General features: G+C 29.9%; 1 protein-coding gene across 1 annotated transcript; it reads right to left on the bottom strand.

The window, feature by feature from the left end:
• Positions 1 to 2,916: 2,916 nt before the first annotated feature.
• Positions 2,917 to 20,654, bottom strand: LOC143042236 (uncharacterized). The gene is made up of 10 exons (XM_076214496.1): positions 20,582 to 20,654; positions 18,932 to 19,003; positions 18,436 to 18,507; positions 12,603 to 12,674; positions 11,984 to 12,135; positions 11,359 to 11,463; positions 10,047 to 10,157; positions 9,419 to 9,517; positions 4,879 to 8,429; positions 2,917 to 4,311 (listed from the first exon to the last, which is right to left on the bottom strand). The coding sequence occupies exons 4-9, from the start codon at positions 12,668 to 12,670 to the stop codon at positions 8,269 to 8,271; spliced, it is 696 nt and encodes a 231-aa protein (XP_076070611.1). The 5' UTR covers positions 12,671 to 12,674; positions 18,436 to 18,507; positions 18,932 to 19,003; positions 20,582 to 20,654; the 3' UTR covers positions 2,917 to 4,311; positions 4,879 to 8,268.
• Between the last annotated feature and the right edge of the window lie 439 nt (positions 20,655 to 21,093).

The raw sequence follows: 21,093 nt of genomic DNA, 5'->3' as shown, positions 1-21,093 counted from the left end.
TCATTAGTTACATTTTGTACATGTAATGATAATATGCGTCACAGTTATTCGAAACTTTTAATTAAAATGCTTATATACAATTATTCATACACCCTATACGAACACAATGCTGAATTTAGTTACGAATAAAGTCTTTTGTTAGTTTCGGTGTTGCCACTTCATGTATTGAATTAACATGATGAATACAATTATAATCCCTGTGTGGGAATTTAACTTACATGCATGTGCTATTTAATACAAATAAAATGTATCAAGTAAACTTTAGTCAAATGTTATACGTCGCATGTGATATACCTCATTACTTTAAATTGTCTGTATACTAGCTAGGTCATTTATTCACAAAATAATCGAACAATACTTCAGGAAATTCGATATGAAATACAGTAACGATAGTTATGACACAAAATCGAAGCATGCTTTTAATCGTACAATCATACAGTATTGAATTCGTATTTAAATTACTTAAATATAAGAGACTAAATAAACATTGATTGTCAAAGGTGTAACACAAATACATTTGCGTCGTGTTTAACACTGTATTGTTGTTATATTGTATTAACGTGTTTCTGCACAAAGTCGAGGCAGTTAAGTGGCTAAAGTACTTAAAAAATACAAATTAAGGAAGTTTGCTTGTCATGTTTTGGGATTTTTTTTCTTCAGATTTTTGGAATCCTCTGGTTTTATCAACTGGAATGCTTTACAAAAATGCCCGTCGACCCCCAATTTTTCTTTTTATAAATCTGTTACATGTATAATGATAAGCCATCTGTACAAGTCTTATAGTTTTTATTTTCTTTAATTGTTTATGCGAACTTTAATTTGTCAATGATAAAGCTAAGAAAAGTTAAGAGAGAATATTTTCCTGCCAAAATTTCAATGGCTAATATCTTGAAACCAAGCACATTGACCTATATATTTGTTTTGCTCATTTCATTTCTTTATTGATCCCCTATCACAAGGGTTTTGAAAAGCTAATTATTTTGAAACTGAGAAGCGAATTCCCTTAATGACATTATCTTGGTACGATAAGTTATTTTAATAATGTTTTCATTGTTATTAGCATTTGTCATTGTTGGTTATGAAATGTATCAGTAACTGTGATTTGTAGTTGTTTTCGCAATTTTTCGGATTCTCTTTTGTCTTCGTCCTTAAAATATATAGTTGGTAGTCAGATTAGTTAGAAGTATTCTTACATATTTAAAACTACAAACAACCATTTCAGAATGACATTTGTTGTCCATTCATTTGATTTGTTTTGATTTTGCCATTTGATTAGGGACTTTTCGTTTTTTAATTTTCCTCGAAGTTCAGTTTTTTTTTTTGTGAATTTACTTTTCGAGATATCAGTCGTTTGCTTACTTTTTAGTCTCACCAATCGATTAAGAGGATACATCAAAGGAACACAAATAGACAAAATAGAAAGACATGACATAAAGAGTACAGAAACAATGTACTTTCGTCTCGTTGTAGTTGGTAACTAGTATAAGCAGTAATTTATTCATTTACAAATGTCATCATCCGAATAAAACAAAAATAAACGAAACAAAAGAATAGACAATTTGATGTAAAGCATAAATAGTAAATACTACAGAAACTGGCGAAATGGGTTTGAGTCTGTAATTCAGTAGTTGTCGTTTTTTTATGTGTTTCATATTTGTTTTTCGTTCATTTTCTTTATAATAAATAAGGCCGTTAGTTTTCTCGTTTTTATTTTTTTGAATTGTCATTTCGGCCCTTTTTTAGCTGGCTATGCGGTATGTCTTTACTCATTGTTGAAAGCATATAGTTGTTCATTTCTGTGTCATTTAGGTCTCTTGTGGAGAGTTGTTTCATTGGAAATTATACCATATCTTTTTTTTAGATTCCCCACATCTAGACAATAAGCAACTGTTTATTGTATGTGCTTCCTTAAAGAGGTACGAATCTGATGTTCAGTAGTTGTTGTTTGTTGTTTGTTTGTTCATTAGTGTTTCTCGTTTCTCGTTTTATTTATATAGATTATACTGTTAGTTTTCTCGGTTGAAAGGTTTTACACTAGCACTTTTTGGGGACTCTTTATTGCTTGCTGTTTGGTGTAAGCCAAACTCTTACCACACTTCTTTTAGCTATATATTTCCGTTGACCCTTTTGTTTTTACCCGAAACCAATTTTATGACGACAGTGTGATCCTGCAAATTATACATGTATTATCAACTTTAACCATAACAATAATAATAACATGCCACAAAAAAAAAAAAAAAACAATTGGACAATTGACCTTCGGAATTAGACTATTTATCGGATTTGTTATAATATGAGCAACACGACGGGTGCCACACGTGGAGCAGGATCTGCTTACCCTTCCGTAGCACCTGAGATCACCCCTAGTTTTTGTTGGGGTGAGTGTTATTTATTCTTTAGTTTTCTATGTTGTGTCATGTGCAATATTGTTTGTCTGTTGGCTTTTTTTTCATTTTAAGCCATGGTGTTGTCAATTTATTTTCAATTGATGAGTTTGACTGTCCCTCTGGTATCTTTCGTCCCACTTTGATTAGTGTCTACGTTCGTCATAATTTATCAAAAAAAAAAGACTAACAGCATTTATATATTATCCTGTCACACATAAACATAAAGTGTGCATTGCATACAACGAAATCATCAGCAACAGCAACTTCAAATTCCCATTACATAATTCTGAAGTTAATATTTTTAGAAAAAAATGGTGTTTTCTTGTAATCATTATTTATTTTTCAAACGATTAGAACCTGACTATTCAATATTGCAATAAATACATCGCATCCATAAAACTCAACTGTGTTCAATTTTAATCTTCAAACAAAATCTATAATGCAAACTAATAAACAGCAATCTTTTTGAGATTGTCTAATGCCTTGCAATACAAATGTAATATTTGTGTAATTATTGTAATGCTGTACTCGAATCGGTTTAAATTCTGTATCATTTGCTGTTGTCTTTAGTTGTTCAACATGAAAAATAGAAGAAGGATCTTAATATAAAAGAAATTGTGAACTACAGTACAAATAGATATAGGAAAATGTGGTATGAGACAACTCTCCATCCAAATAACAATTTATTTATTAAGTAAACCATTATAGGTCAATGTACGGCCTTCAACACGGAGCCTTGGATTACACTGACAAACAAGTTATAAAGGGCCCCAAAATTACTAGTGTAAAACCATTCAAACGGGAAAAAAACGGTCTAAACTATATAAAAAAAATCTGACTCACTAATGTATCACTAGTTATAACTGGTCATCAGAAAGAATACTTTTTAATTGAAGGAATACGAAAACTTTATCTTATCAGGTGAGGTTTTGTTTGAATTTTCTAAAGATACAAACGCAGGCATTTGTAATTCAGTAAGTTGGATATTGTCTATGCATACATTATTTTCAGTGTTAAATAGTATATGTTTTGCATAAAAGGACACGACAAAATATGATTGTATGAAAAATAATACTTGCAGATTTTCACATTATACAACGATGTGTGTAATATTTTACACAGTTTGTATACCAAGTCAGATTCAATTTTCTGACGCTTTTTTTTTTTTTATGAAATTCGGCTTGTGTTTTCTGGCAAGTATAAACTAAATGGTTTTCGTACACAGACGAGGTTCACCGCAAACGATTTAAACCCAACCTTTGCAACTAAAATATAATTTCATCCCAGGTCTTTCTGTTGTAACAAGATATATAAAAACTGTTGTCAAAAGTTAGTTACTTCTAGACCATGCATATTCATGGAATATTTAAAAATCTAAAAATCATTTATAATTTGTACAACATCAGTCAATCCAAAACTACGATGCGATTCAGTTGAGTGTCACAATTATCTCTTGAAATCTCAGAAACATGCGACTAATTTGGTTTGCATACGGAAAGTGTCAAATCAAGCAATATTGTTGTAAATAAGTTTAAAGCTCTGTATTGTATAGCAAGATACCCTGGCAACTCATAAATTACAAGTCTTTTCATAACCATAATAATAGAAGTTTATATCAATAAAATGTTAACAGTGGCAAGATAAATTCGTTGAAGTTATATGCGTTTTCCTGTTCAATATTATCCCCATTCTTCCTTAGCATATAGTTTTTAGAACGTTATAGATTTAAGTTAAGTCGATAAAAAGTCCACTTTACGAAAACATCAACTTGGCATCTTACTCAAATTGCTGGCAATCTGATGACGCACAGTCAACATGCAGATATGGGATGACGTTAAAGTTTACGGTATACATCCTTCTATCAGCTGGTTTACGTCGTAATAAACCCAAATTATCCAGAGGAATGTTGAATCAAATCATATGCCTAAAAAAAAAGAGAAAAAGACTGTTTGTAGATTTACTTTTAACTTAAACTGTTAAACATGAAGACGCTTGAAAAGAATATATACCATGTACTTGTTGTAGCCATTGTATTTTTATAAATGTTATAAAAGATTGTTCTGTCCTTTATCAATTAGATTGTTATCAGTGTAAGCGATCGTCTTTACTTTTAACACAATATTTAAGATACTATGTATTTTCTTGTCTGAAGTGGTAATTATTTAATGGAGCCTATTTTCAGTCTTTCTCACGTCTAGCAATGTGAATGATGATGTCATTATTATGCACTATACTTGTGTATATATATCGCCGTCTCAATATGAAATCAAACATAAAATCTGGAAATCCGATTTGATAGTGGCAAAGACTCGATTGGAGTAATGGATAGAATCAGAAACAAGCTCAATTTTAACCTATTAAAGATTTGTAGGTCATTGGCTTAAAATAAGTGTACATTTTAAATTTTTAGATACAATGTACGAAGTTTTCCGTAGGTCGAGAATATATTTAAGAAATACAAGGTTTCCTTTACAATCACGCCGTTACTTACCAAACATTCCTTATATTTGCGTATCAACAAAAACACCAATCAGCAACTGAAAAGGAACATTAAAAGAAAATATCAATTTCAAACTCATATAATTGCATTACCTTGACGCAATTAACTTGAATATGATGAAGCATCAACAAGAAGTATACATTTGTAAACTTAACGGCAATTTAGTTTTGATGATCATTTTTACGTGAATTATTTCTGATTAAGTCTGAACAATACATTTTTTAGTCATGTTCAGCGTTTTACTCAATTTCAAGCGTCTCTTACACATTCAAAACTGCCAATCCATTTTTCTCGTAGTCAATTCAATACTTATCATTATTTGTTCAGACAATTCAATATTGTGTGGTTGAAGTGTACAAAAAAATAAAAACTACAAAACATACTGAACCAAACTTTACTGTAAGCTAATTTTCTGAAAAGTACAACTTTTGCCGCAGTGGATAAGCCTGAACATTTACTGTTTTGTCATTCTAAAACTGTTCGGATCAGTGTGATCGTTAACGATTAAAATGCGTGTACAATTAATAACTAAATAGTACAATGTATAAGGAATACTTCAGGTATAATATACAAAGTATATCTTCAATTTACACTATGCTTTATATATGTTCTTAAACTACGATTTCCGTATTTGATTTATGACCTGCATCATTGGAACTCAATCTCTTTGGTTTGACCTCAAGTATTGATAAGGATATATATAATTGTGATCATTCCTTAACATCTCTCGGAAAATGTTCAATCCCTGAGATTATGACTTGCATGTCCTACTGTTCTTGGTATTCAATACCGATATTATATATATGCCAATTAGTATTACGTAACGAACACACCATAAATAAATCTCTATTGTTTAGAAAATTATTAAAATTTATCATAGTTGATTATAGGGTTTTGTGTTAGGTTCGAACATTGTTGTCAGTTTCTTGATCAGGTGGGATGTGACCAAACTTTATAGACAAATACAATAGGAAGCAAGACAACCACGATAATATTTTAATTCAGCACTGAACATATTAAAATGTTGCCAAATAATAAATAAAGGCAACAGTAGTATACCAATGTTCAAACTCATAAATCCATGGACAGAAAACAAAATCGGGGTAACAAACTAAAACTGAGGAGAACAACGACACAACACTACATTTTTTACAAGTGATGCCCAGATAAAAATGTTTGAAAGCCGAAACAAGCACAAACTCGAACAGCATCGAGGACTAAAAGATTAAAAAAGTTGTGCCAAAAAAACGGCCAGGGTTTTCTGTTAGTTACCAGAACATCCTTATCATTTAGAATAATTTATACTTTTGCAAACAGTAAATTTATAAAATTAATAAACAAAAGCTGTACATGATAGAACTGAAATATTAACTAATTACAGGAAGCAACTGAAATACATTATATAACCAGACATTTGCAACACAATATGTAGACACATCCGAATATGTTTAAACCACAACGCCAAGTGACGTCATATATGAAATTGTAAAAAATGACAAAAAAATGATGACGTCTTTAACATTTGATAGACAATCAAGACGGGTATTCAGTAATGCAATCATCGACACTAGCATTGGAACTGAAAGAAAATTAATAAAAAATTAGTCATATACAGTATTTATATTGAACAAATTTTATTGATATCACTTTATTTTTTTACAAATCACCTTAATAAAGGAAATTTGTATCTTTGAGATTAATGTTTATATAATCATCTACCTTGAGGAATCAGTAATTGCAAGGACATTTTATATTGAAATTCACAAACACAAAAACTATTGCACAAACAAAAATCAAATCTTTTATCTGATTGACTATCTTTTTTAATCGAAATTATTTAAAGATGACTATCTATGTATCTAGTTGTACAAATTGTATTAACTTCAACGATTTATACCTCTAGATATAAATTTAATGCAATCGAAAGGTCCAAATTCAAGTTTAACGATGAACAAAAGCTACACAGCCTCGTGTTTATTTTATTTCATTGCTAGGAAACTCGCAATCATGATTGTTATTAGTATCTTGTTATGTGTCGAAACAGATGATATCTTTTGAGGATTTTGCAATACCTTTATTTAAATACATTCACAATAGATTGTATGAATTACCAATGCATTTATCGAGAAAAGATTTTACCGATCTTTCTTATTTGTAAACTTGATATTTATTCTCTTAGTGTGAGTCTTATCTTGCGTTATATCTTTCAAAAACATACAATACATCAAAGCAAGCAGCATATAGGTGAATAGAAACATGTTCAGTCATTTTTGGTCCAAAATACTCTTAAACTTCGTACCATATTTGGTCTTTTTAACTTTTTTATTTGAGGTCAGTTGTGATTTTGTGTAGCAAATACATCCGTCTTGCATATACAATTTTAATACTCTATCTACGATGAGTTTGTGTATCATCAACAAGTTTCCCACCTAGAACAAGGCATAATTACAGCATTTATGTGTGGATTGCGCTCGGTGTGTTCCTGTTCTGCTCATGCAGTCGGATGCATCGTTTTATTGGTACCTGAAAATAAATTCATAATAAAGGGAAAACAAAATGAGAACAAACGGTAAAAAAATGTCATTAAATGTAGTATAGTAAGGAAAACAGAATATAACCTAATTCGCCTAGTCAATAAGTTTCTATTTCAACTTTTTCATTTCACTTGTTCCATCTGAACGCAGCAGGATCTAATATACAGAAATGGGAATCTAGTTATTTAAATCATGAAACGAAAAGAAAAAAAAACCATTCGGAATTTATGAAAATAAAAAGAAAACGTATGAATAATCTAAACTAACACAAATAGAGAAACCGACGTAAGTCCTATAAACCAATTATGTGTAGAACAAAGGTGATTCTGTAACTTGTATCAGTACTTACATATGTAACTTTTATCATTACTTACAAATTTAATGTAACGTTTATCATTTCTTACACATTTAACTATTATCATAGCTTACAGTATATTTCAAAACAGGTGTTGATGTCTATCCGTCAAAGACAGAAACATGTGTCGTAAAAGAATATCTAACATCCATCTTGATCGCGAAAACTAATCATTGTAGCATACTAAACAAGTATAATATTGTAGTAAGGGCGCTTTTGGTAGATTTAAATATGACCATGCCATCGAATTTATCAGAAGGATGGATCGTCAACAAGTAAGAGGAATATTAAATCGACTCATAAGGCAGCAAAGGCATACATTTATTGGTCATGGTGTGTTATTAATCATTTCCAAATACGATTAAAATGTATGCATAACAATGTAGTTATCTGAGCTTATGGGTTTAGTCAAAAAGATATGTTCTAGACTTTGTGTAATGTTTTTATTGATATGTTCTTGTAGCATTTATGTTTGAATGATTGAATAGTATATCAGACAACATCATAGAAAACAGCAAAGAAACATATCGATTGTGAGATGTTCACCAAAATATTTTGTGTTTGAAGAATATTGTCAAAAAAGGTTAGGTCGAATATTAAAATTGCATAGGGAAAGTTGAAAGGGTATCCAGTTATGTAGTCATTGTTGTGTTCTGAAAAAAAGAAAGTTTATGCCGTTAAAATTATATCATGATGGATTTCATTCAAATGAAACATTAAACTTTAAATATTTAACAAATCAAATTTAACTTGGTAATCAAGAGAATGAACACGTTTAGTAAATAATCTCAAATGAGAATTCCGTATGAGTATGAATAGAAATGTAACTTTATATTATAAACAATTGATTTAAACAGTGTTTGGACGAGCAATGAATAAATAGAATTGAAAATGGAAGAATTTATTAGATATTAGAAAATACATCTTACTATCAGTATTAAACGTTTAATATCAATATAATGTATATCTTTAATTTAATATGAATAAAACATAATACTACTCATGAAAAAATATAGTTTCGGTACGTTTTCCTCGATAAAGATGTATATCAAACAACATGAAATCATACAAATTGTCTTAACCCATGTTATTCGATAACTAAAAACCGAATTATTTTACCATTGTGACAGTTCTATCTATAACCATTGAAATACATGGTAACACATAAATGCAGCTTCCGCAGCAATTTAAGCATATATTAAAATGTAACAATATAAAACAACTATGCTTATGTTTTCTATATAAATAGCTGAGATACCCTAGCAAGCGACTAGTCTTTTAAAAAACAACAATAAGATGCACACATTTAAATTCATTATAAATTTTTATTTGTAAAAAATTAATGACCTAATCAAAATAAAACTTGTGTTGTATTTGTTCACACTTGATATATCTGTGCCGTTATGCTTACATGTACATGTATAGTATTTACATAGAAATTAACCCAAAAAAATGTAATTTCAAAAGTAGATATTTTCTTTTTCCATAGCATATCATAAATGTAGCTATTATTCAAGTGTAGTTTACAATTTATATATATTTGTATTTGCAAATATTACAATACCATACTCATGATACTGTTATAATAAACATGAAATAGGAACTCAAATATCGGGATTGTAGAACTATCAAATATACTTACCTATACACTGTGTGTCTTGTTCGTTTACGCATATGGTCACTCCAGTGTCGTTATAATAGCACATGTTTTGGCTGCATACTCTTGTTTCACATGGACTTTCTAGACATGAATATATATTGTTATATTACAATATAGCAAAACAGTATTTTGATATATAGGTCGTACAATTAATTTGTCTTAAATATGTCCTTGTTTATTTTAATTCAAAAGCATTTGTCCATGCTGATCAAGATAAATATATATAAAAACAACCATAACTATTTTGGTTTAAAACATAGAATTGAGAAACGAAATTGGGAAATGTCAAAGAGACAAACCCCTACCAAATAACGAGCTCACTCTCATCGGTTGCAGGTGTACAGAAGTCTTATTAGCACTAACATCACATGTATCTTGTATCAAACTACTATGATACACCGAACAAAAAGGAAAAAGTATATTTATTCAATATCATAATTTGATTTTGAAATGATGAGTAGTTAAACATTCCTCTTCACTTATTAGTACCGGCATCATTTTTTACTAAGCAGCAACTTATAAATTCATTGACATCCATTTCTTCTTCATTGAAAACAACAGGTAATATAAAATGTATCACAAATAGTTGACGATTGCTAACTAAATTTACTTTCGCAGAATTTCCCTGTCCAGTTTCCATTACACTGGCAAACAGCTTGTTCATCAATGTCCACTTCACATACACCATTATTGCCACACGGCTTATTATGACAGGGGTTTACTGGAGAAGAGAAGGTATTTTTCATTTTAGCTTATTCACAAGTCAATAGGTACAATTGACAAAAATTAATCATTGTTGTGTAATAATATATTGAATGTTTCGACAGACTATGATTTGTCATATTAAGATTTAAGCATATGTGTATGGTGTTTCTCTTATTTTCATAACATTTGATAGAGAAAATAACCTAAACGGTATCTGTTTTTCAACACCAGATGCGCATTCCGACAGGCAATGTGTTTTCAACGATGCCCAAGGCCAAAATATTTTAAAATCAACAACTTAAAAAAAAATATAAACTAATAAAAGACAAAAAAGTGTGAACAAAGCCGGGCTAAAACACTGTATTTTATGATTTAATAAAATGATAAATGGTCCTAGTATATAAGATTTCATAAACCAATTGTGTTGTTTCGAGTTTTTCACTCACCTAGACCCCTATTTTTTTTTTCTATTCATACATTTTATAACGGATCAAATGAAATGCAAATAATATTGTTATTGTTATACAATTACCTGCTGAAGGATTCTTAGCTGCACATTTCAATATACGTTAAAAAAAATTATCGGTTTCTATAGAGACGAACAAAAAAAATCAAATCAAACATTTTAATAATCAGAATTGGTAAAAACCTAAAAGTGTCAGTGTCCAAAAACCTTATGTTAGTCAACGCATTAGTAATTTGAAATCGTTTTTGACATTTAATTGCCTTACATTGTGCTATTATTTCGATTTTCAAAGTTTTTCATAATTTTCAGCCCAAAATAGTGTTTTCCGATAGTACGATTTTTTTGATCTTTTTTATATGATCGTATCATGCTTTGGTATTATAAAACTGTGAAACCATTTTTGTTGCAATGTGTTTATAGTTATGCAATATTTCCCGTAGACAGACAGAACTAAAACTACAATGTAACGATTTGAATATTTTTAGTATCTTAACAATACATGTACCTATATACTGTTTTGAACTGATTAAATATAACCCCTATAAAACAGTGGTTACAAAGCAAATTACATTAATGAAAATAGTAAACATCCAAATGAAACTGTTTAATCTGTTACCAATAGCCAATCCGTTAAGTTAGGTATTTTAATTGTATGTATAATTCAAATAAGTTGTTAAAGTAAAACATGTAGGTTTTTTGTTCTTATAATATATATATGAGAAATGTAAATCTACTTTTTATTTATAGTTACCATTGCATTTTGTCCCCGTCCAATCTCCAGGACATAAGCAAGATAGGTCACCAAAACTGTTAACAAAGCATGTTCCTCCATTTGTGCAGAAATTATTTGAACAAACTACATTATAAGATATCAATTTAAAATCATTAGATGAATAAAGCAGATTCTTTAGCAGAAATTTTGTATAACGATTATTCATGTAATTTATCATTCGATATAAACAACTTGTTTTGTTGAAATGCATTTTAGTCGCACTAAAACATTTCGCAGAAGTTAATTTGATAGTTCGTTTTTATCAGCAGCTAATACATTTGCATGCAATTAAATTATAATCCAAGACTAAATTAGCATTAAGTGAAGGTCTGATGTTTATATTCTGGAACATATATTGTAATTGATACGTATTGTTATAGTTTTGCGTAACCGACTGTATCATCTTTATAAAATGTTTAATATTAAGCCAATGAAACTATACTTCAAATGGGTGCTTTTTAATTTCTTATTTCTAAACGAAAATAAGGTGTCATGTATTTTTACTTTCAATAAGTCATGACATCATTCATTGTAATCTATTCTTTAATCAGAATTTGCAGGTTATTTTTTTTTAATTTCTATTCTTAAATTAACAATGGATTACCTGGACATTTGTCGAAGGCACATGCAGGCAATTTCTGAATACTAGACAATCCGGGATAATTAATGCATGTTATAGTTGTCTCATACTTCTCTACCAAATTTAGCCAATTCCAAAACGGAAGTATGCTACAATCACAATTCAGGTCAAGGGTGCTGTAAGTACAACAATTAAGAACATAAATATACTGAACACCGAGGCAAATTAAAATTGGTAAATCCCTAACCAAATAACCAAATGGTAAAAACAAAGTATAGTTCCGTGATATTTTTTTTATCTTTTCCCACTTTTTCATTGTAGTGTAAACTTTTCATGTTCATCTGATTTGAATGATGGATAGGAAAACAGGTACGTACTATGTGATTTCTGACAGCAATTTATGATTGTTTTATCTCAATTTATACTGTCTTATTTTAAATTACAGCTTATATCGACTTGTACAAATAATGTCTATCCACCTGAGTTCGATCTTAGTTCATCTTTTTGTACTTTTTTGGTGTTTTGTCGACATATTTTTGTTAATTAATTTTTACTTTTCAATAACCTTTGTATTCAGTAAATTAAAGTTTCGTGTTTAATCAGGATAATATCTGTTATAATAATGATTGACATAGCAACTTACAGAACAGTTAAATGTGTCATATGTTGAAACGTAGACTCTTCAATGTATGTAACATTATTTCCAGCCATCAATCTGAAAATGTAAATCATATGTTTATATACTAACAAACCTATCAATTCATGCAATATATATTATGATCAGCATTTTTTTTTAAATGTGTCAAAAAATTCTTGAAAAGATGTACTTTCGCTCTCTCTCTATCCATTGATCGATATACAGTACACATCATTACGCGTTTTTGTCTTAAACAAACATGCATGAAAATGTCTCTTACTTTCTCTTCCGCAAATGCATGTTGCTTTTATGTAGATAGTTTTAAACAGTCAGGATTCATGACATTTGGTTTAAATTGTCCATTATTTTGATTGTTAATTCATACACAAACAAAGGTATACATACTCATGTCAATGGAAACTCGCAATTTAATGACATTTAATTAATTTGTACAATATCTTACATCTCTCTAATAGAGTCCAAACCGTTAAAATAATCTTGTTTCACCTCGGTGATGCTATTGGTATCGAGGTTTCTAAAAATATATAATTATATATTAAGAATAAGTCATTGGGGATAAATTACTGATATCGAAAGGAATATATGATATTATTATCATAGGCATTTCACATTAATTTAATGTCCCGAGAAAACATGGTATCATATTTAAATGTTCAAACTCCAGTGTTTTTTTTTTTTTCATTTTTCATTTTTACTTTACACAATTGCCATGAAACACATATAGAAACCTGTAGTTCATAGTATGTTATCGGTTGTGCTTCTTAGTGTTACATCTAATAAAATGTGTGTGATACCTATACATTGCGTGTCATGTAGACGCTTTTGTTTTTATGTATCTCTCGTGTGTACCAGCAAGCCCAGAATAATACACCTTGTCCACAGTATGTTCGTGAATATGGCATATTAAACGTTCTTCTTTTAAAATGTTGTTTTCAGTTGTGCATGGTACGTGATGTTTGCTAGTGATATATTGTGTTTGTTTTTGTCCAAGACAAAATCATCCACTCTCAAATTAAATCGAAACATGTAGAATTGTATTATAAATCAAAAACTTACAGCTCCCTTAAATTTACCAAATTGGAAAATGAATTTGGCTGTATCACTGATATATCGTTGTTTTGTAAGCACCTGTAAACGTTGGAAATCAATATGATATTTGGACTGTTTATTGCAATATTGTGAAAACAAACTTTTCTTTCACAAACATTAATGCGAATAGAATATAGATTTTAGTATAAAATGATTTAAATACGATGTGTCATACCTTTTTTAAAATGCACATTTCAAAGTTTTATTATATATTGTGTTAACCTTAGTCGTACTTGTCCCTGATTTACCTGTATTTTAAAGATTAATGACGCCAAATCTCAGTCTAATTCAGTGTGAATTTTACTATTTTTGTAAATGAAATTGACAATACTGACCCATAAGTGTTCCTTTTTTTCCTGATTTGGACAAATATATTCCGTGATGCTCTCTGAGTGTTTCATTTATAATTTAAAAAGTTTATTCGAAGAAATAGAAAGAAAAGTATTCGTTAGTTGATCGCATTCCTTTTAATCTTAACTTATTACATTTCGAATGTTTGTGATTATGTTTTCAAATCCTGACTATTATGTTTAAAAATTCAACACATAATCCTAGAACACATGAAGCTATGTGATGATAGATTGATTCGATTTCTGTTATATATGCTGGCTATGCAGTTCAATTAGGTAAAAAATCCCATGTTCGTTTTTTTTTCTTTTCTTCTGCATTTCCAACAATATGTGTCATGTCTAACAATGTCTTAGGTCGATGAATATGGAAAATATAAGTTTGGGATGCCAAAAAATCAATAGCATAATATATGTTTTAAACTAACTTTGTTAAACTAAAGTTGGATAGTCGATAGATGCATGTATAGTACCAAATTCAGGAATGTTTGATTCAAATCGGAAAAAATAGACTCGCCTAATACGATGTCTCCATAGGATATGAACGTAAATATATGTGTACTCACAATTTATTTAGACCGGGTAAATCAAGAAATGTTGTATTTTCAATTATCGAAATAGCATTATTCTCCAAGCCCCTACAGAAAATTTGAGATATATAGATACATATTTATTTAAAACCTTCAGGTATTTAACATTTAATATTTTATGGTAACATTCTTGACAAAGCACAAACATTTCGGCAGTCACCTCAAAAGTAAAAAAAAAAACTGTAAAAAACTAATAAAAAAAATATAGTTACGATACAGTTGTCAGGTCAATAGATATTGCATATGTTGGCTTTAATATTGATTCAATGACAAAGTCTTTGCATCGGATAAACAAATCATATTTGGCAAGATACAGGTTATGTTCGTATTATATATTTAATGATGATATGATACTAAACCCTAGCGGGAGTAATTGTGTTTGATATTCATATGTAGACGACATAATATTTCAATCATTTTTAATTAGGTCCGGATCAGGCATTTCAGTAATTACTAGTACTACTGGTCCTTTGTAAATGTATGTATCATTGTTATTTTGTTTAGTTTCTTTTTAACATTTTCTGGCATCGGACTTCTTTCAAACTGACTTAAACTGTGGATTTTGTTATGTGTTTGTTTTTCTACTTGGCTTGAGGCATTGAGTGAGCTATGCGATCCCAAAAACATGTTTGACCCGCCCTAGTCTTGTGTCTATACCAAATTAGGAGCCACTTTGCTTTATTAGTCTCGTGTGATGTTTTTTTAAGTTCCTGAAATATATTTCGGAGTTAAGTATGAAGTCTATTGTTACTGTTTAGGGGCCAGACGAAATATGCCTCCGGGTGCGGGATTTTTTGCTATAATACAAACACTTCGGCTGTTTTCTGATCTTCAGTCGAGTTTTTTTTTCTTTATCTCTTTTACACATTCCAAATATCCAGTCCCAATATTATATTGGTATGTCTTGAATTCCTTACGTTTATGTCTGTTTCGATGTTTTTAAAATCAATGCAATAGGCTAATTTACTTTAAAATTTTAGAAATGACAAATTATGTAAAACATACTTTCAATACATTGAAAGTCGATGTTTATGTTGTCAAATTTCAAAATGATTGTGTACATTAGGTTTTCGAAGTGTTTGTTAACTTGTAAACACTGAGTTGGTGGCATACACATTTCAAAGTTATATCAACACTCATATTTCATTAAATGTTGCATGTGAGTCCTCATCGTGTCTTGGTTTTTTATACTCGGCATCGTCGCTGCCTTTTCATTATATTTTACTTTCAATTTCAATACGGATAAACTTAAGTAATTGTAAGATAATGCGTGTTAACTTACTCAGGTATACAAAGTCTTACGTATTGAAAATCGATTCCAAGTGATATTTCAAAAGAAAAAAATGCTTGTCTAAATGCTTAAACGGATGACCCTTCATTAAGAAATGATACCATCCAATAGACGAAAGCCGAGTAAATATATAAATTGGAAAACATTATATGAGCAAAAGCAATATTAAATACTAGCAAAATTCGTCTGCACTCAGTTTTGCCATTGAGAATATATTTATTAATGATAATAGTATACTAAAAAAGAAAATCGAAAGTATAATGGTTACACAAGGTTCGTTTCACCTTCTGTTACTTCATGTTTATGATAGATGATCAAACATGAACTTATAAAATTATAATACTGCAGATTCATTTATTTTCATGGGCAACAATGTCAGTAAATGCAGTTTTGTTGATATTTAATTTCATGAAAATGAAACAACTTCATACAAACATAATGGCCATTTGTATTTATCTAAACATTTTGGTTAAATTTTTGATGTACATGTACATAGTGTGCAACATCCATGATTATTGATAAAAAGACAGTATTTGCATGTTTATCAGAATATATCAAGTATCAGAATATTTCTCGATCCGTTCCCATTACTATTAAATTTGAAATTCTAATTTCAAGCATACATGAATTGTTAGCTATTCTTTAAGAGAGGAAATTGTAGCATTTCATTCGTTTGAATAAACTCATCATAGATACCAGGACTAAATTTTGTATATACGCCAGACGCGCGTTTTGATGTCTCTTTCTGTTTCCTTTCTAGATGAAATTAAATCATCTCCTTCAAATTCACAAATATCGTCTCATAATGTTACAGTATATACTTATCAACATTCCAGGGTTATACATTCACACAAGCAAGAAATGTGACGACACTATTCTTAAACGACATTACTTGAGTATTACAAACTAATTATTTAAAAAAAAATGGTGTTATTTTCAATTAAATATGATTTCTTTCCATGTCATACCGGAAAGTTGTATGTGTAAACCGTATATCAACGAATTTGAAAACAGGTAAAACACAACTTAATTGAAATGTTTTCAATGATTATTTGTTGTTTGTAAATATATTATATCTTACAGAGTAAACAGGTTAGGCAAGTCTTTGAAAGCTCCACTTTCCATTTTGTATATTCTATTATTTCCTATGTTTCTATGTTTCAAAAGAAGAAGTTTGCATACAGTTCAAGATAAAAAAAAATCAACTACTTCATTTATATGATTTTAAGTTTAAAGCATGAACTATTTGCAGAAGATGTTTTTGTTTGTGCACAGTTTTGTTTTAAAAGAAACACCGAATTGGTATGAAAATACAAATATTTTCGTCAGCTTTTGATTTTTTCGAGTTACATTTGTGAAACTGTAATATCTACATCTAAATCTTGACATCAAGTGTTGGTCATAATAGTTTATTAAGTTTAAACGTTTATTTTCCCGTATGTGCAAATTTAACAATGAAAATGTTTATCCAGTATGTATAATAGTGTTAATACGATACCAGACAACAATTGTAGAAATCGTAACTAAAAGGCAACAACTTCAAAATTGACTAGTTGGACGATTTCGATGATGATGACTGTTTTCTATATATATTGTCTGGCTATTCATAAATGCCCTTTTGGTGTTTTTTTTATCAATTACATGTAGTTTGCATAATAAAAGCCAGTTAAACTAAAACTTTAGTAAAAATCGTCCTCAAAGAGCAATATTTTTTTGAAACATTCAGTTAACGAATTCTAACGTTAGAATGACTGCAGATCTTTTCTTGCTGGTGATTTAAAAACTCTTTAACAAGGAGTTATCGGTACATTTCTGCTTTTCACTTCGTAGTTTATTTATCATGATGATAATTTGTTGTCGTTTGAATGTTTGCTCTAGCTATTACAGTTAACTATATAAGATGCTTTTTTAATGAGACAAAAAAGGCAAACACATTCAGAAGAAGTGGTTTGACAGTCTTGATTGACACTATCAACAAGAAGATCTCAACATTTTGAAAATTTTTGCGCTGATCAGATTTTCCGTATCGCATTTTTCATATTATACAGACCAAACTTGCATTTCCTAATATATATTCTGTTTTTTTGGTTATCAAAAGTTTGTCGGTTGACTGATTGTATCATCGAAACATTTTGCTTACCTAAATACCCGATGCTGATTGTGGCCAAGTTTTGTTAACTTTGATCTATCAGAGAAGAATTTTGTTAAACGGACGGACAATGACGGACGAAGACTATCACAGATGACAGACAACAAATGATATCAAAGGTCACTTTGAGCCTGAAGTTTGTTTGGTTGAATGGGTTTGACTTAGATAATAACATGTTATCAAATACATCTAGTGATTTGTGGTGACATGGCAGATATACATCAGTGATCACAAAGCCAAAAGCAAGCAAAAGTTTTTATAATAGGATACCCTGGATCGAAAAACAAATAACACGGATGATAAATCATCATTCATAAATACAATTTCCCGCAGAATATTTTACGGTACTCACATTGTACTTAAACGCTGCAGCCCTGCAAATGTATCGGCTGATATTGTAGTGAAGTCATTAGCAAACAGATACCTACAATTAAACTGGCCATCTGAAGAGAGTACTACAAGATACACTGATATTTCAAAATTTTAAATCTGTAGAAAACTGCAATACCAAACGTGTATTTCCGTATATGAATATCATGAATAAAGCCTATTCCTAACCATCTTATAGTATAAGGTTTTCAAAACCAATTAGCTTGAATGTTATATTTGCACTTGATATCATACTTCCCCCAAAAAATCAGTCTGTATGATGTGATACAATTACTTTTTGACATGTTTATATTTCATTTGTTATTCGTATGTATTGTATTATTTATTAAGGTCTACTTAACTCTGAAGATAAAACTATCACCAACAGATATATCTGATGTGCATGTATCAATACTTAATTGGTACATGTACCTTTCTTATATACAATATATATGGTTATTTTCATATATTATACATACAACTCAGCGAGATTGTTCAGCTCAACAAATGTGCCTGCGGCGATGGATTTAATATTGTTGTCAACTAGATTTCTAAAACAAATAATTTAAAAACTGGTTTGTATTTGTCGTATAAATAAAAGGTATTTTGCACGTTAACCTACCCTTAAAATTTGGTAATGTCCAAAATAAAGAACTACAGTTAAAAAGTGACAGAAGTATTTACTGCATTTTCGTAATTTTAATTGTATGCAAACATAGAACTTACAGATTACACATGCTTAATACAAGATAAAAACAAGAATGTGTCCCTAGTACACGGATGACCCACTCCAACTATATTTTCTATGTTTAGTGGACCGTGAAATTTGGGTCAGAACTCTAATTTGACATTCGAATTAGAAAGATCATATCATAAGGAGCATATATACTAAGTTTGAGGTTGATTGGACTTCATCAAAAACTACCTCGACCAAAAACTTTAAACTGAAACTGGACAGACGAACGAACGAATGGACGGACGGATGAACGGATGGACGGACGCATGGACGCGCATACCAGAAAACATAATGCCCCTCTACTAACGTAGGTTGGGCATAAAAATGTACTTAAAGTCCTCATTTACTGATAACTTTTAAGTAGTTAAAGTAGTATTATTTGAGTAGTAGAATTGGTGGTTAATTTTTGACTGTACACGCGACAGAAAATCCAATAATTGTACTGCAGCAAAGATGAGGAATACTCATAATTTCAAGATTTAAATGGTCTCAACTTTCATTAACTATGATACTGATATGACAGCTGTACTAGAGGTCTTTAAAACGACAGAGGAACATATTAAATTAGTGGGCTTTTATATTATAGTTCAGAAGGATATAGAAATTGTATCAAGTCAGATAAATTATATTTTACTTCTTGGATCCTCCTATTTTTTACAATTATCTGACGAAACTCTGACTTATCTTTATAAAATGTCACCAAAGAGAGAAAAGCATTGTTCTTTTGTGATATAAACTGTTTTATATGGGTAAATAATTGACATTGAAAAGTTTCCCAGTTGATGAATACGTGTGATATAAACGTTAATGAGATGATAAAAACAGCAATATAGAGACAACAAAATGAACAATGGACAGGTGTCCACAATATGTTAGTCTCAAAAAAATTCCAAACTCTGTAACTTGTGTGAATTAATTAGCTTGCAAGACAGTCCATTCATTCGAATAACAAAAACATCATTGATATTGGTTGGTCATTTAAACGGTTACAATTTTATAATCAAATGTATCCTTTTAAATGAAAATTGAAACAGAAAATATTAAGATTAAGGATACTACAGAAAGTAGAAAACATATATTGATCTCCATCCCAATATTGATTCAGATGTTCGACCAAAATACAAAATCTACATGTATAACAATCTTGATCTTCATGCTTTCTATTTTTAAATTGTAAATTCACCATTTCTCATAAATAACATAGCCACTGCAACATTGTATGGCGTTTACATACATTTTCTCCGTTTGGTTATATTGCACTATATGGCATTTATATTTATTAAGCTTGTATGTGTTTATGAAACAAAAAATATGCTTTGAGGAAGACAAATGTATATCGATAGTACATAAACTTTAAAACCGCTATCACGATTTTAGTAAATTAAGTACTTACAGTAATGTAAGCCGAAATAAGAAAGCAAATGCACCGGGCTGGATAACATCAATCCTACAACCAGCAAGAACACTGCAAATATAAGAAACAGTTTATAAGATTTAAGTATGATAAAGAAAACAAAATTTTTTTCATATCCCTAGTAATTCCTCCTCGAGAGAAATATATCACTATCGATTCTTTCAATTTGAAAATGCTTCTCTTGTTTGACCTTCAAAAATTATGGTAGTTAACTCAGATGTTTAAGTTGATCGCAACTTCCAAATTTGATTACTTCTGTGGTTTCTTACATTTAAATAACAGTTTGTAACGAATTTTGAAATTTTTATGTCTACAGAATAAGTAATGTTGCCTAAAGAAAAAATCATGATAACGAATGGACACTTTTATAGTCTAAGTAAATAAATCGATATTTTGTTTTTTAGTGTCAAAGTTTTTATTTATATTCCGTCCAAACTCCGTCTTAAAAATGTATTTCAAATATTTAATGCTAACTCAAATTTCATATTCAT

This window comes from Mytilus galloprovincialis, chromosome 8 (genome assembly GCF_965363235.1).
Source record: "Mytilus galloprovincialis chromosome 8, xbMytGall1.hap1.1, whole genome shotgun sequence".
NCBI classification, from domain to species: Eukaryota; Metazoa; Mollusca; class Bivalvia; order Mytilida; family Mytilidae; genus Mytilus; species Mytilus galloprovincialis.
Note: the sequence above shows the minus strand (reverse complement) of the source record. Positions and strands in the feature narration are given on the sequence as shown.

Coding starts and splice junctions, on each gene's coding strand:
- LOC143042236 (XM_076214496.1), bottom strand. CDS start 12,670: ATGGCTGGAAATAATGTTACATACATTGAAGAGTCTACGTTTCAACAT. Junction 12,136..12,602: donor ATGACACATTTAACTGTTCT/GTAAGTTGCTAT, acceptor TTGTACTTACAG/CACCCTTGACCTGAATTGTG. Junction 8,430..9,418: donor ACAAGACACACAGTGTATAG/GTAAGTATATTT, acceptor TCTTTTTTTCAG/AACACAACAATGACTACATA.